Genomic DNA, 14,991 nt, shown 5'->3' with positions numbered 1-14,991 from the left:
TAAATATATTCAAGAACCAAAAAGAGAAGAGTAGTTGCCTGTTACTGAAGCACATAGAATTGCTATGACCGGGGTGCCTGGGAACCTACACTGAGCAGTCATCACCATTGTTGAGCATTTCCACCTTAAATGGCAGTGACCAATGCCAGTCTCAAAAATACAGTTTCATACATAACAAACCAAGGAAACAAGCCTGTCAACTTGTAGTGTGCAGCTTTCTTTCTTTAATTATTGTTTTTCAGATTCAGTTTATGGTTCAAATGCAACCTGAAGTAGCTCCAAAAAGATGTTTCAAACCTTCCTGGCTTTTGGCTATTTTATTTTGCCCTTATTTTTAAATTTGTTTATTAGCTTAATTTATACTTTTTGCTATTTAAAAAAAAATGGGGAAAAATATGCGGGACTGATTTAGCAGCTTGTCATCTGTAAAATATTTTGAATTGCACTAACTTATACAAACAGGGCTTTACAAATAAAGTGTGATTTATTCATTTCTCTCCCTCCCTTTAGGCTAAGAAAGGAGACAAAGGAAGTCTTCACGCTCTGGAACAGGAATGGGACAGTCTACAGGTGAAAGAAACTAAACGCTCATCACTACCTGTGTATTTTTGGTTAATTGTCAGGCTTGTATTTAAAGTGATTTTTTTTCCCCCTTGCCAGCAAATGTCTTTTGGTCGGACCCAGCAGCTGCGAGACCTCCTGCATCTCATTCAGGAAATATCCAAAGAGATTATGTGGGTGAATGACAGGGAGGAAGAGGAGCTGATGTTTGACTGGGGGGACAAGAACATTGACCAGTACATCCCCAAGAAGCAGGAGAGCTACTCGGTTAGTAAAATACAAAATCGCTGGGAATCGGTAGAGAATTGGGTTCATTTAGAGAAATTTGTGTTTTAATTTCAGTTTTTAAGAGCTTCACCATAGTCGATTAACATTCTTGGCAATCCTGTGAGCCTAAATTGCACTAATGTCTTTTATGAAGTTAATCTGCATCTCATAAGGGAGCAATCATCTGTGCCAGATTAGATTTTGGCAGCTGCAGTCAGTCATCCACTTAGAGCAAAGCCACAGAGGTTTTCCTTCAGCTGCATGCGGATGTTTTTCTGTTTCCCCTGTGATTACTAAACCTCTTCTTATATAACAGAAACTGATGAGTGCCCTGGAGGATAAAGAGATGGAACTGAATAAACTGAAAACCAAAGTGGATAACGTCCTGAAGAACAACCACCCGGCCGCAGACAAGATTGAGGTTCGGACTGATCAGATCAATTTTAGCAATATGAGATGAAGTCCCAGTAGAACCCTCAACAGTTTCTTTATTTCTATCTCTTTTTGTGTGCTTGTGCATTTCTCCAGGCTTACAAGGACACTTTGCAGACTCAGTGGAGTTGGCTACTTCAAATTACAAAATGCATTGATGTCCATCTGAAGGAGAATGGAGCTTACAGCCAGGTAACGTAAAGCTGTTTTATCATGCAGTTTATAAGCAATGGATGAAATGACCATGTGTGACACACAGAGAATTATCAAAGGCCCTCCACTAACCTTATTAGCATCTTTCATCTCATTGCTTTGGTTTATGGCCACGACCTAACTGTTTTAAGTCAGTGACACAACTGTCATCAGTGCTGTTTGTAGCAGACAGCTGTTGAAGTGATAAAAGCTCTAAAAACCCACTGTGTGCTACCTGTTCAGTCTTCGGGGTTCCTACACTGTATGGAGAAGTATAAAGTTTGACTTCAGTAATTTCCTGCTTGGATAAGTTTGGAAAAAACAAAAGAGACAATGGAAAATATTTGTGTTTCCAAACTTTTGCCTCTATTCTGTTTTCTAAAATATAACATTCAGAATTTTTAAAAATAAATTTATCATGCAAGAAGAACATTTTTCATGGTGTTAGAGCAAGCAGCCAGCAAAGCTACTACTACTACTACTACTACTACTACTACTACTACTACTACGACTATAAGACCATGCGAGAGAGTGTGAGTCAGAGAGAGCTTGATGTCATCAGCAATGCCACTGAACACACACTCCTACACAACCCTGCCCAGAGCGCCTTATACCTGCACCAAATCCAAACATCTATGACCAAAGTAGTTTAAAAGAAAATGACGCAAAATACAATTTGAATTGCATTACATAGCAACATATATAACCAAATATTAAGCTTATCTAAACATTCTCGAGTTATGCAGTAATGAAGATTTCAGTAACAGTTTATGGACACAGTGAATAAGACTGCACAGACACCATGAACATCAAATTATTTAACTGTTTTCAACTCATGATTATGTCTAATTTATAAGAGACTTAAAATTATAGGAGGAACAAAAATATGTTATTTATTCAACATGTTAAAGCAAAACTATTGTCAGTATAGGGAGCAGCGACCCTCTTTGGGCAAAGACGTTGCTCTCTCTTGTTGCTTACTGTTTAAGCGCTGCAGCCTGAGAGCTGTGCATTGAACTTGTCTGGATTTGGTGTTAGTTGAACCGTGTGAGCTACAGTACCTAGAGATACAAACTTTCTACAAATTCTGGCAATGATTAGGCAAAATGGTGGTATGTACAGTCAGAGTGTAGCACACATGTTAACCGTTGGATTGTAGTTTTGCTCCATGTCTGCTGTGTGTTTAAATAAGCCACTGTTTGCCAATATGTTCGCCATTCCTTCTGTATAAGTTGGTAGTATGTCAGTGTTGTACTTACAGCTTGTTGCAGTGCCCTGACAAGGCCAAAAAAGAGCAACTATTGCCAGTTGTTTAAACATTGTGATGAACACTTCAGGACCTCCTGGCAGAGTTATCTAATTGTTTCTGCAACATGGTGATGCTCCTCACTGTTTAGTTTCATAATGTAGGGTTTTCCCAGGTATAGAAGGAGCAGAAAGAGAGGCAGAGCTGTGTTTCTGTCATTATACTGTCCTGTATTTATTGAACAAAAAAACACATCAAATTGATGCTTTACTTCAAAAGCACATGTCGTACTTGTGTTTAAATTGCAAACTGAGGTCCATCTGTGGTCTTATGTTTGAGTAAGGGGTTTAACAAGCAGAACTGCTTGCACTGCTTTGATTTAACACTGAATAGTTCTTTTAAATCTCGATCTGATTGACATTTTGGCTCAGCTTGACTAATCTTAAAGCATAGGCAGCTTGTAAATTATATTAATACAGGGATGAGCCAACTAGTTTAGACGTAGACAGTCTTCATCAGGGTGTAAAGTGCAACGGGAACAAGTGTAACGTACATTTTTTTATGCCGTCATGTCAAACAAGTCACTTATGTGCCACCTAGCACTACCTGATAAAATACAGGTACACTCAACCCTCCCTCCCAAAAAAAACTAAGCAAGTACTGTAGAACTCCACCAGTAATTCATGGCACCGACTGCTCTCAAAAGTGATGATGGTAGACATAAACAAAATTATCACCAACATCCTAAATATAGTGAAACAACATTGTATTCCTCATGAAACATATTGTGATGAAAATTAAAAATCCACAATTTAATTTCCAGTGTGTCACTGGCATTATGTTAAGCAATTCAAACTGCCTTTATGTATGAAATAGGCTACACAAATAAAATGTACTTGTTTTGATGTTAGCAGAAGTGGTCATAATTTCAAGCTCTCCTTGGTATGAAGCACTAAGAGATCCTGTGCTGAATACTTCATAATCTGTTTTACTTTTCCAAAGACTTATGCAGAAATATGTGTTTTTAATAGTTCTTCAAGGAAGCCAATGAAACATACAGTGCTCTGCAAAAGGAACATGAGACGGTTCGCAAGAAGTTCACCTGTGACAAGAACACTTCTCTGGAGAACCTGCTGGACCTCCTCAGAGGCCTGGAGGTATGACAGCTTCTTATGACAATAACAGAGCAGCATCAGTGACCTCTGATCATCAGACTTTAGACATTTTGTAAAGCAAAACTAAGTTGAGTAGTCAACAGATGTTTATTTTTCATTATATTTGTAAGCAGAATAAGTTCTTAACCACGGCAGGAAAATGTTATATCTCAAGCACCAGAAAGAAGTTCATAGAAGGTCTTTTACAAGCAGGAACTTTAAGAGTTCATTCTGCAGGACTGCATTCACTTGCAAATACACACCATTCCTACAAAAATATGAACATGCATCTTACTGATTACTCAAAGAAATAAAACTGTGACTGTTCACAAGCTAGCTGTTACAGTTTAGTAATATTATACCTATTACTGATGTATAAACATTTCTTATTTTCAGAGGGAAAAGGAGAAGATTATGGAAAACAAGAGGCAGGTGCAACACCTGGTCAACAAGTCAAGGAGCATTGTGAGACTGAAACCCAGAAACCCTATGGAGAAGAGCAACAACGTCATCGTCAAGGCCCTGTGTGATTTCAAACAAGACCAGGTCAGTTTTCTCATAATCATGTCATAGTCACACACAGCACAACCTGTTCAGGATGTTTACGCCATCTCCTCTTATATTAGTAGCAGTGTACATTCAAGTAAGGACTAGGGCTGGGTACTGAAGCCTGATAATCGAAGAGCCCCAGGGTTGAATTATGAAGACTGCAGGGTTGATAAGCTCCAATGTGATCAATTTGGCTTTGGCTACTGGAGAAATTGAGAAAATATTTTTATTATATATTGTTACCACATAAACATACATATTTCTTTAATTCGTCTATGATGTATTTTCCCCATGCCTAATCCAGGAGAGAGTTCAAGCTCTCAGAGCCTGTGTGTGAGGGTTAGGGTTGGCAACTCTCTCTGTCACATACTGTAGCGTGTTTTGCTTGTTAGAGCAGAAACACAGTCAGTCTGTGGAGGCATCCAGTAATATTTCCTCATATACAGAAATGCACAGTTTTCCTCTGCCCAGCTCATAGCTTGTGTCATTGTCCCAGATATTCAATTCAATTCAATTCAATTTTATTTGTATAGCACATATTTACAACAACAAGTCATCTCATAGCGCTGGAGATATGTTGCGTATGCTCTTAGCCCATGGAGTTAAGTAAATTATATGAACATGTTTAAATGATTAAAAGTAACCATTAGCCAGCTGATAGTTGAGCCATGGGTGTGTTCATTATTTCTATCTGAGACGGTCAGAGCACCATCTGAACTGTTGTTCAGAAATTCATTTGCAGGTTCGGTGATTTGGGGGCTGCAGACAAACTGAAAGTACTCAAAACGTTTTCCTTGATGAAACTATATAACACAGTTAATGTACTGTCAAATGAAAAAATGATATTTCTCACTTAAAAATGAGGAAAGAAAGAGAGGAAATTAAAAAATGAAATAAAAAATGTTAATTCTTTTCTGAGTTTGTTCTTTTTTTTTCACTTGAGAAGTAACTGTAACTGATGAGAGTACTGTCAAGTACTGGATCACAGATGTACCATAAGTCACAGTAACAGTAATGTAAAAATCTTCACAAAACGCTTTTCAGAGTAGGAATTAGTTTACTGGGAATTTATTGTTTTCCCTTGAGCAAAACTCACAAGTTGAAATGTTTAGATACTGACTTCAAGACTTGTGTTTATAACTAAGATAACTTTTCACTGGGCTCCACAGAAAGTGATCTGTAAAGACAACGAGGCCATCCTGAAGGACAACAGCCAGCGCAGTAAGTGGCAGGTGACCGGACCAGGAGGACTGGATATGCTGGTGCCCTCTGTTTGCCTGATTGTGCCACCTCCTAATCCACTCAGCATCAGCCTCGCCAGCAAGTAAGAAACACAGTTGCTTGTTTTGGCACTCAATGATGATTATATATTAAGTCTGGGGGGAAGGACAAATTAAAACCATGTGCAGCTCTTCGCTGGCAGTAAAGGTTTAAATTTTGTCGGTGTTTGTGTTGTTTGAAGGAACGAGCAGTACTATGAGGCCATCCTGTCAATCTGGAACCAGCTGTACATCAACGTTAAGAGTCTCGTCGCCTGGCAGTACTGTCTGCTGGATATCAAACGCATCAACTCTCTTACCATCACCATGGTAAGGAAGAATTAATCTCTCTGTTGTCAGTGATGAATATGTTTATTGACGAGACAAACAAAACAAAAAAGAAAAGGTAGACAACATTCAGTATGTGAGCCCTTTCAAAGAAGGAACAGAAAATTACACCTAGAGATAATATAGCAGTAAAGGAGTCCCTGAGGTGGAGGAGAATTATGCAGTTTTTGTGAAATAAACAAAGAAATAGAAATTTAGGAAGTTTGCCAAGAGTTAGAAGAGAATATCTGCAGAATTAATATGATGCTAGCGCCATTTGTTAAGTAGTTTAGATTATTATAAAGATAGTAAACAAGAGGAAAACAAATGAGATTGTATGTAATTAATGAGATTTACAGGTTAGACTACCTGTTTCCCCTGTTTTACTGCAGTACACATGCATGAAAGTGACAGACAATTCAGTAACTTTCTGTTCAGCTACTTTCCATGGAAGTTATATCTCATGCATTCAGCACAGTATGTCTTATCAGAAAATTAAAGACAGCAATATTTATGGTATACTGCAGTGTAGGTGTATGTTCATAGCATTCACAATATACACACTGACTGCTTACAGTATACTATTGCTAAGAGATGGATGCAATTAAAATGATTAGCATTACAGATTCCCCTGACACTAATCTACAGAGCAGGATGAGAAGGAGTATTGGTGCTCACAGAGATAAACCCACATAGATGATACTAATGGGCATGTTGGTCAGAGAAAAGAACATCTGTTGCTTCCAACAGCTGCATATCTCTCCTGCGGTGCTCAAGGCTATAAACAGACATTTACCTATTCTGAGTTACCTCCTCTTAATTCTCCACTTTGCTACTTGAGTGAAATTAAAAACAAAATGGAAGTTTTTCTACAGCTTCCCTATTAGTGTCATAAATTTGTATGCTTACCTTTCACGTCAAGATTTATTCCTCTGGTTGTTTAGATCTAAATCAAACATAATGTTTGTGTGTGTGTGTACAGTTGGCCAGGATGCGTCCTGAGGAGTACCGACAAATTATCAAGAGCCTTGAGACTCACTATGAGGAGTTCAAACTGAGCAGCCACGGCTCCCAGATGTTTGCTGATGAGGACAAGAGGAGCATTGAGAGCCAGTTTACTGGAGCGCAAAATCACTACGACCAGCTGGTGGTGCAGCTGCCTACTTACAGTCAGTATATGTGGAAATCATTACCTATGAATTAAGCTATACTGTAATAGCAGACACATACATGCACAAATGTATTTTATATTGTGTTCATAATTAATAGTGTTCAGTAATAATGAATAATATTGGAATTACATTAAGAATACATATTTATAATATATATGATGAGCCTGAATTTCTCTCATGGGCAGTCAATAAAATTTGACATTATCTTATCTTAACAAACCAATAGTACAATTCAATTAAAGCTATGACATCAAAGCACAAGAGGATGATTTTCTTGAGAAAATAATAGAATTTTGGTTATTGCAACTATATGTGTTTTAGTTTGTTGCATAACTGTATTGATGACACTGAGTCTTTCCTGTTAGTGCAACAATATTACAGATGTTCAGGCCACGAATTACTATGTTAGATTCACAGAGACAGATTTCATTGTAATGTGATGTTTGCTAGGTTAATGTAAATGTATTTAAATGAAAACTACGTTTATATCTGTAATCACTCTCGGCACTAACACCATTGCTACGTATAATTAAATATATAATATTTTAACAAAAACTTGTAGTGTGCATCAGAATAAAGTTGAAAAAAAAAATTAAAAATGCCATATGTTACACTGTTAAGAAGTCCTTAAAAAAAGTTAATCTAATGCTAAAAACTAACTTTGAAAATTTGCTAGAATTTTAGCAACTATTATGCAACCTATTCTATGTCCTGGACTTAATGTAATGATGTGAACATAAATACTAACACCTGCCCTGTGAAAAAACTATATCGCTTAAATGTGTGAGAGTACAGCATATCATATTCTGTCCACATTTAGATCAAGAGAATTTAAATTCACGTTTTATCCATTACGTGTTTTCCACAACTGTACATCTGCTGTTTCTCCACAGTTGCACATCAAGAACAAATAGGAATCCAAGCAGTTGAGCAACCACGGCAACATCAGCTGTTTATAATACAGCAGCAGCATCAACAGGTTGCCGTTGAAGAAGAGACCAGGAGACTTGAAGAAGAAAGACAGAGAGTGGAGCTTAAAAAAATGGTGGAAAGAAAAGCTGCTGCCGAGCAAGAGGCGAGGAGGCTTGAAGAAGAAAGACGGAGAGTGGAGCTTAAAAAAATGGAGAAGAAAGTGGAAGTGAAGAAAGAGGTGGTGAATAAAGAGCACGTGATCAAGAAGGATGTAGTGAAAGTGGTCAGGACGGAGCCGGTGAGGAGGAAGGTGTCCTCCTCCTCTGTGTCCTCAGTCTCCTCCTCGTCATCTCACAGTCTGTCAGAGCTGCATTCGCTCAGACTGAGGCTGGAGGCTGCCGAGAGCATGTTGAGTCAGCACCTTCATGTCTGTGTTGGCGAAGACGCCGTGCATGACTGTGGCCTCAAAATCGTTCAGTTAGAGGTACACACATACTCGGAAGTACACATAAACAGACAAGCACATAACATTACAAACACCAACAATAACAACTACTTTTTTCTTTCAGACGGTGCAGCGTGATGTAGATGGGATGCGTGACGAGTACCTAAGTTTGAGGGAGCGTATTTTGAGGGAGCTGGAGGGCATGACTGATTCAGATAAGGCGCAGTTCCTCCGCAGTGAGGTTGGAGTGATCAACCAAAGACTGGGCAGTCTGGAAAGCAGCTCATCAGCTTATGTACAGAGGTATGTAACACGATCAAACTGCTATTATCATGCTTTGTTTATTCAGAAAAGTAAAGGACCTTGTTAGCAAGAAAGACCTAAGATTGCATTACGTACTTTACATTATATACTAATCATAAAAGTCACTAATGTACTTGGGCACCCTGGTTACTTAACTACAAACAGCTTCTACTAATATTATTAATATAGTTGTTATAGCTAGCTTTGAATTTGACTAAGAATGCAAAATTTCCAGAAGTAGTATCAGAAACATTATCCTATTGAATATCTCCAGAATAATCCAGACTAGGTAATGCAGTGGGCTGTATAATATTTTCACAACAAAAACATTTTTGTTCATAAACGTTTCAAATTTGTTGAACGAACTGCTCTCCAGCCAAACAGCCAAGAAGCAGAATTCCATATCATTACTTGGATACAATGTAAAGTCACGTTAAGCATATTTGAGCTCTTCTTAAATGCATGTATCTTGCATTGGTTTTATTTGGAGTTTGGAACAGGTTTGAAGGTCTGAAGGTTATTGAAGGCAACCTTTAAGCTATAGACGCCCTGAGCAGCATAAACATGCACATTACCAATGCTGAATTGTATAAGACATATTTTGTATGTCCAAAGTAGCAGAGAACCTGGTATTGATCCTTATAGGAAACTGTAATGAACATTTTGGACTTGACCGGAAACCACTGGCAAAAAACTGACTTAGACTGAGAAAAGGCAAATCCATGGAGAGCCACTTATCTTAAAAAACTGCAATTTGTGCAATCAAACAGTATCAAATACTTCAGGAAGAGTCACAACACATAACACGGTGTTGCTTTTAATGAGGTTGTCAGATGTAAAACCCAATTGCTGTGGCTGGAGGACATGATTACCCCCCAGGCAGCCTATCGTTTCTAGCCAGTTTAAACACTGAGTAAAGCTTAGTAAGGCAATAGTTATTTAAGTTGCCACCACTGTGCTAAAATGAACAGAAGCATCACAGGTTTCATTAAAAATATATAAAGATGATGCTGTGACCACTGCTGTTTTGAAGCCTCAAAGTTGTCTCTCCAGGAGTTTAAATGAGTGAAAGGTACTCTTACAACATAATAAAAGTATCGCATCTCATCTTTTAAAAATGAATTTCTCCATCTCTTATCTTTATCAGGCTGCGGGCTCTAAGGGACATGCTGGAGAGCGTGGCACGAGCTGAGGACATTGTCAAAGTTCACGAAGCAAGACTGACCGAAAAAGAGACCACATCTCTGTCTCCAAGGGAAGTGGAAGAATATACGTTGACCCTGAAGGTATTTTATTAAATATATTTTGCAGTCATCGAATCTTAAAAAAACTACATCAGCAACATCTGAGGGTTTTACATAACTTTTAATATCTTTTACAACTGTGGGGAAGAATTACTGTGAAGAATCACTTCTCAAACCTACTCTAGCCATTTCTAATTATCAGTACCAGAATACCAGCGCATATTAGCACATGGCTTAGTGGTCACACATTAGTTTGAATAAAAAAACTTGTTATTTTAAGGCCAGCAAATCCTGTTCTTTTGTTGTTTATTATATATTATAGTATATGCTATACAATGTGCTTATTGAGTTGCTTTTTATTATAAAGGAGATGTCACTTTTGACTGTTTATTCCCATGTGTTGTTGATGTGTAGACTATCAAAGCAGAGCTGGATCAGAAGAAAGATGTTCTGGCCTCTATGGAGAAAGAGTTGTCCAAGGCAAGCCACTGGAACAGTCAGGTGGGAGATCCCTTCCACAGGTGTGACATGATGCTATCAAAATACACTGAGCAGGTGGGCGTCCTGTCAGACCGCTGGAGACGAATCCAGGGACAGATCGACACCAGGTATGTCTCTCTCTTATATCCATTTTATAACAAAGACCAACGTCAGAGTTTCCCTATAACTGACTGAAACACCAACTTGAAGATCTGATGTTAGCATGGGTCTCAGCTCTGGCAGCATTCAATACTTTTTTCTACTTTGTGGTTGCCCATTTAATAATTCTCGCCATGTCAATAAACTGCGAGGCTGTCACTTCACATGTAAATCTGGAGCCTCTTTCACAAACGTAGTTTGTGAGCACTGCCTAAACCCAGATCTTACTAAATAAGATAACAGAAAATGAATCAAAAAGAGTTTATCAAGTAAAACAGTTTTTGCAGTTTTTCAAAAGTTATTTTTTTTTTCTGTTTATGTCATTGTAGCTTAAATGCCTTTTGATTTTAGACTATTGGTTGATAAAAACAAATGACTGATTAATAACTAGTTGCAAGGTGAATCCATAATGAATCTAGGCATTTGTTACTGCCCAAGACATGGAACAATTGTTTTTGTTTTACCAGCCTGCATTGGATTGAAGCCTTGTTTTAAAGGGAAGTCACTTAGAGATATGATGTTCTCTTTTGAAACTCTTTTTTTTGTTTTCTCTTACTCAGACTCCAGGATTTGCAGTTGTATCTGCCTCAGCTGCAGCACTACAAGCAAACCAGCTCCTCCCTTCTTGACTGGATTGATGACACATCGAAAAGACAGAACGCTCTACAGTCTACCAAGATAGAGAATGTCCAAGCGCTTAAAGACCACATTGCCAACCAGAAGGTCTTCTGTTCAGCACTTCATTGCTATTCATGAGCTTCTTTATTGCACTGACTTGGTTCTACTTCCATGCCTGTTTAATGATCAGATGTCTAACTTCTTTGGTTGCTTTCTCAAGGCTTTGAACACAGAAATCAAGGCGAGGAGGGAGACAGTAGAGAGTGTGCTGAAGGACAATGAGGAATGTGTGAATGCTATCAAAGTAAGTAGGTCATAGTACAATAAATAATCGACTTCAGATTCATAAAGTAAATTAATATTCTGCTTTCCTGCTTGTATTTATTTATTTATTTTTTTACAGGACTATGAAACGGACCTCTCCTCGTACACATCTGGTTTAGAAACTTTGCTCAATGTCCCCTTAAAGAGGACAATGCTGAAGTCTCCTTCAATGGATCTTAATCAGGAGGTATTGAAACCAAAACAGTCTCATTAAAAAAAAAAACACACACACACACACACACACAAAAAAATCCCAAAAAACAGTAGTAACTTTGGGCATTTTGTGACCCACTGGTAACTGAAACCCTTTTATTTCTGTAGGTTAAAGGAGGTGATTATTCAATGAACTTCCCCTAATCAGTGTAGTTATGAGACATTGTATCTAAATTTGTCTTTGTTCTAGGCTATACAACTGCAGACTCGTTACATGGAACTGCTTACAATGTCTGGTGACTACCACAAATTCCTGGGCGAGTTGCTGAAAAACATGGAGGAGCTGAAGGTACAGATCTTCTATGCTTGATTTGAATGCTCGCTGTATATGGGTTTGTGCTGTATCTTATTTTGTGTGTATTACATTTTTGCTTTCTATGTTTTATTTAAACTTACATTAATCATGAAAAAAATGGTGCAGTTTCTGGGAGTTTTTTGCTGTTGCCACCTTTTTACTCACTGTGGAGTCATTTTTCCCTGCAACATAAAGACCTGCAGCTTTATAGAAACAGTACAACAATGAATAGAAGTAGAGAAAACTCAAAAATGTCTTCTGTGCAGTGTTACAAAGCTATATCGTCAAAATCATAAAAACAAAAGTTTAATTTCTTGAATAATTTATTTCACAAAAATGAAAAAATACCTGGAAACAACATGTGCAACATTTTCCCAAATGGTTGCTCCACAGGCTATAAACCCTTTACTGTTTATATTTTTACAACCTCTATAAGCGTTCTTCACACTCTTTGCACGTCAACACTATACAGATATATGACCATTCTGAATGTAAGCTAAGTTTCATCCTCCAAATCCCAATTAGTTTCTTGGCTTTATTTATTCCTGTCACATTTCTACTCACTGTGGGCTTGTTGTTCACTGCAATATAAAGTCCTGCACCTCTATGGAAACAGCACAACCGTGGCTAGATGTCGAAAAGCCATGACAGACTAAGTTCTGACTAATGGTCATATGACAAAAATTCAAAAATTCAGGTGAATGGCAGTCTGTGTTTACACAGAGCAGAGAGGAGACGGCAGGCAAGATTTCGAGGAAAATAAAAACGTACTTGATCGACAAAATAAATGCAGCATGGCTCAAAAACAGTACGCAGAAGATTGTCAGGTAGTTGTTGAAAGATGCATTTAGGATGGTGTAATTTTTTTTTGAGTTTATGTGCAAAGTGTGAGGTTGTAAAAATGTAAATAGAAAAATATTTACAGGATGTGGAGCCATTTTTTTTCAGTATTGGTAACACCTGTGGTGAAAAATGTTCTACATGTTGAGTTTTTGTAAAACAAACAAACAAACAAACAAACAAACAAAAACATCAAAGCAAGTTAAACTTTTTTTAAATATTAATAACTGAATTTTTAATATTTGTGGCATTATAACTGTAATATACTGCAGAAAAGACATTTCTGAGTTCTCTTGTGAAAAAGAGAGTGAAAAATGAGCCCATTGTAAGTAATGGCAAAAAACACCCAGAAACTTTGGGGTTCAGAGGGTGAAGTTACACTAAGCTAAGTTAATGTAACACCTATTAGTGTTGCATTAAGAAACATTATCTTATCTAAAAAAAAAAAAAAGATAAGATAAACTTTATTGATCCCTTACTAGGGAAATTCACAATGACATACATGGACAAAATGACGATAAATGTTCATACTAACAAACCGTAAAGCACAGTTCAACTTTTTGCAGTTCATTCTTTTGTTTTACGGCCTGAAGCTTAACAGTTTTGCTTGACCACTCTCATTATCCCCTTTTCCAGCTGTAGTCTGCCCAAATAAACTCATTCAAGTCAGTCATCAAAATGTGCCTGATTCTCTGCATTCATCTTTGCTCTGTCTTGCTTCCAGATTCGAAACACCCGCATTGACCTGTTAGAAGAAGAACTTCGTCTCCTTAGGGAGGATATCCAAGACCGCAATACCAGAAACAAATCACTGGAGGACACTGTTGCTCGTTACCAGCTGGAGCTGTCTCAGTCGCAGGACCAGCTGCTGTCCATGGAGGAGGTGAAGCGAAATACGGCCCTCCAGTGCAATGCCACCAAGGACAGCCTTGACAGTACTCAAAGCAAGCTGTCAGAGCTCAGTGATCAGGTGGCACGTCTCCAGTACTTGCTGGACGAAGAAAAGAGGAAGAGGAAGCTAGCAGAGGAGCGCTATAGTCAGCAGCAGGAGGAATATGAATCGGTATTGAAGAAAAGGCAGAACGAGCTGGAGACGGTCAGCTGGTCCAAGATGGACATCGAGAAGAGTGTGGCAAATAAGGATCACGAGATTGAAAACCTGCGGCGGCAGCTGGATGCTGAAGCTGCAAGGGTCAAGGAGCTACAGACAGATATATCAAAGGTAAGGAGCCAATGCAATATGGAGATCAATAACTTAAAGCTCAGCTATGAATCCCAGATCCAAGTCAGTCGCACAGACATCCAGAGGCTGGCGGTCCAGAGGGACGAGGATACAGCTGAGCTTCAGAGGCAGTATGACAGAATGGAGTCAGAGAGAAGGAGTCTGGAGGAGGAGGTCAGGAGGCTTAGGATGTCCAATAACCAGGCTGAGGATCAAAGGAAGAGATTGGAGGAGGAAGCTCACAGTCAACGGGCTGTGATTGTAGAGGAAGGGCGCAGGAGGAGAGAACTAGAAAGTCAGGTGGAGCTTCTGATGAGTCAGAGGGAGGAGGAAAGCAGCGAGTATAGAGAGGAGCTGGCTGAGGTCATGAACACCCTGCAGGAGAAGGGTGACCAGTTGGCTTATGTCACACACAGTCTAGAGGAAGAGACTCGCAGGAGAAAAACCATAGAAGAAGGGCAGGTTGTACATGAACAGACTGTGGCCCAGCTGCAGGTAAAGCTAACAAGCTCATTGGTGGCTACAACCCAGCTGAGGGAGTACGAGGAGGAACTTCAGAAGATACGTTTGGAGCTTGAGAGAGAGAGTAAAGAGCGAAGCAGAGTGGAGCAAAATATGAGTAGGTTACAGTCACGCATCAAAGACCTACAGGCTGTGAGAGATGAGCTGGAGAGCCAGGTGGAGAATTTGAGGAAGGCTACCCAAGAAGAAGTGGCCAGAAGAAGACAGGTTGAAGCAGAGCTGGAAAAGACCACTACAAACATGACAGAGTATACC

At 38.8% G+C, this 14,991-nt stretch overlaps 1 protein-coding gene across 2 annotated transcripts in view; it reads left to right on the top strand.

Annotated features, from left to right (window-relative positions):
• The window catches only part of dspb (desmoplakin b), a 36,210-nt gene that overhangs the window by 8,462 nt on the left and 12,757 nt on the right, over positions 1–14,991 (top strand). For both annotated transcript variants that reach the window (XM_008278181.1, XM_008278182.1), the window contains exons 6-23: positions 511–570; positions 661–828; positions 1,145–1,249; positions 1,357–1,452; positions 3,730–3,855; positions 4,249–4,398; positions 5,571–5,725; positions 5,864–5,990; positions 6,970–7,156; positions 8,053–8,555; positions 8,641–8,819; positions 9,967–10,105; positions 10,478–10,671; positions 11,263–11,425; positions 11,541–11,624; positions 11,724–11,831; positions 12,048–12,146; positions 13,717–14,214. In XM_008278181.1, the coding sequence (XP_008276403.1) occupies positions 511–570; positions 661–828; positions 1,145–1,249; positions 1,357–1,452; positions 3,730–3,855; positions 4,249–4,398; positions 5,571–5,725; positions 5,864–5,990; positions 6,970–7,156; positions 8,053–8,555; positions 8,641–8,819; positions 9,967–10,105; positions 10,478–10,671; positions 11,263–11,425; positions 11,541–11,624; positions 11,724–11,831; positions 12,048–12,146; positions 13,717–14,214 (3,141 nt within the window). The remainder of the gene's footprint in view (positions 1–510; positions 571–660; positions 829–1,144; positions 1,250–1,356; positions 1,453–3,729; positions 3,856–4,248; positions 4,399–5,570; positions 5,726–5,863; positions 5,991–6,969; positions 7,157–8,052; positions 8,556–8,640; positions 8,820–9,966; positions 10,106–10,477; positions 10,672–11,262; positions 11,426–11,540; positions 11,625–11,723; positions 11,832–12,047; positions 12,147–13,716; positions 14,215–14,991) is intronic.

The sequence above is a fragment of the Stegastes partitus genome, unplaced genomic scaffold (assembly GCF_000690725.1).
Source record: "Stegastes partitus isolate 25-593 unplaced genomic scaffold, Stegastes_partitus-1.0.2 Scaffold118, whole genome shotgun sequence".
NCBI classification, from domain to species: domain Eukaryota; kingdom Metazoa; phylum Chordata; class Actinopteri; family Pomacentridae; genus Stegastes; species Stegastes partitus.
The sequence above is the reverse complement of the archived record's forward strand: the minus strand, read 5'-3'. Positions and strand labels throughout refer to the sequence as shown.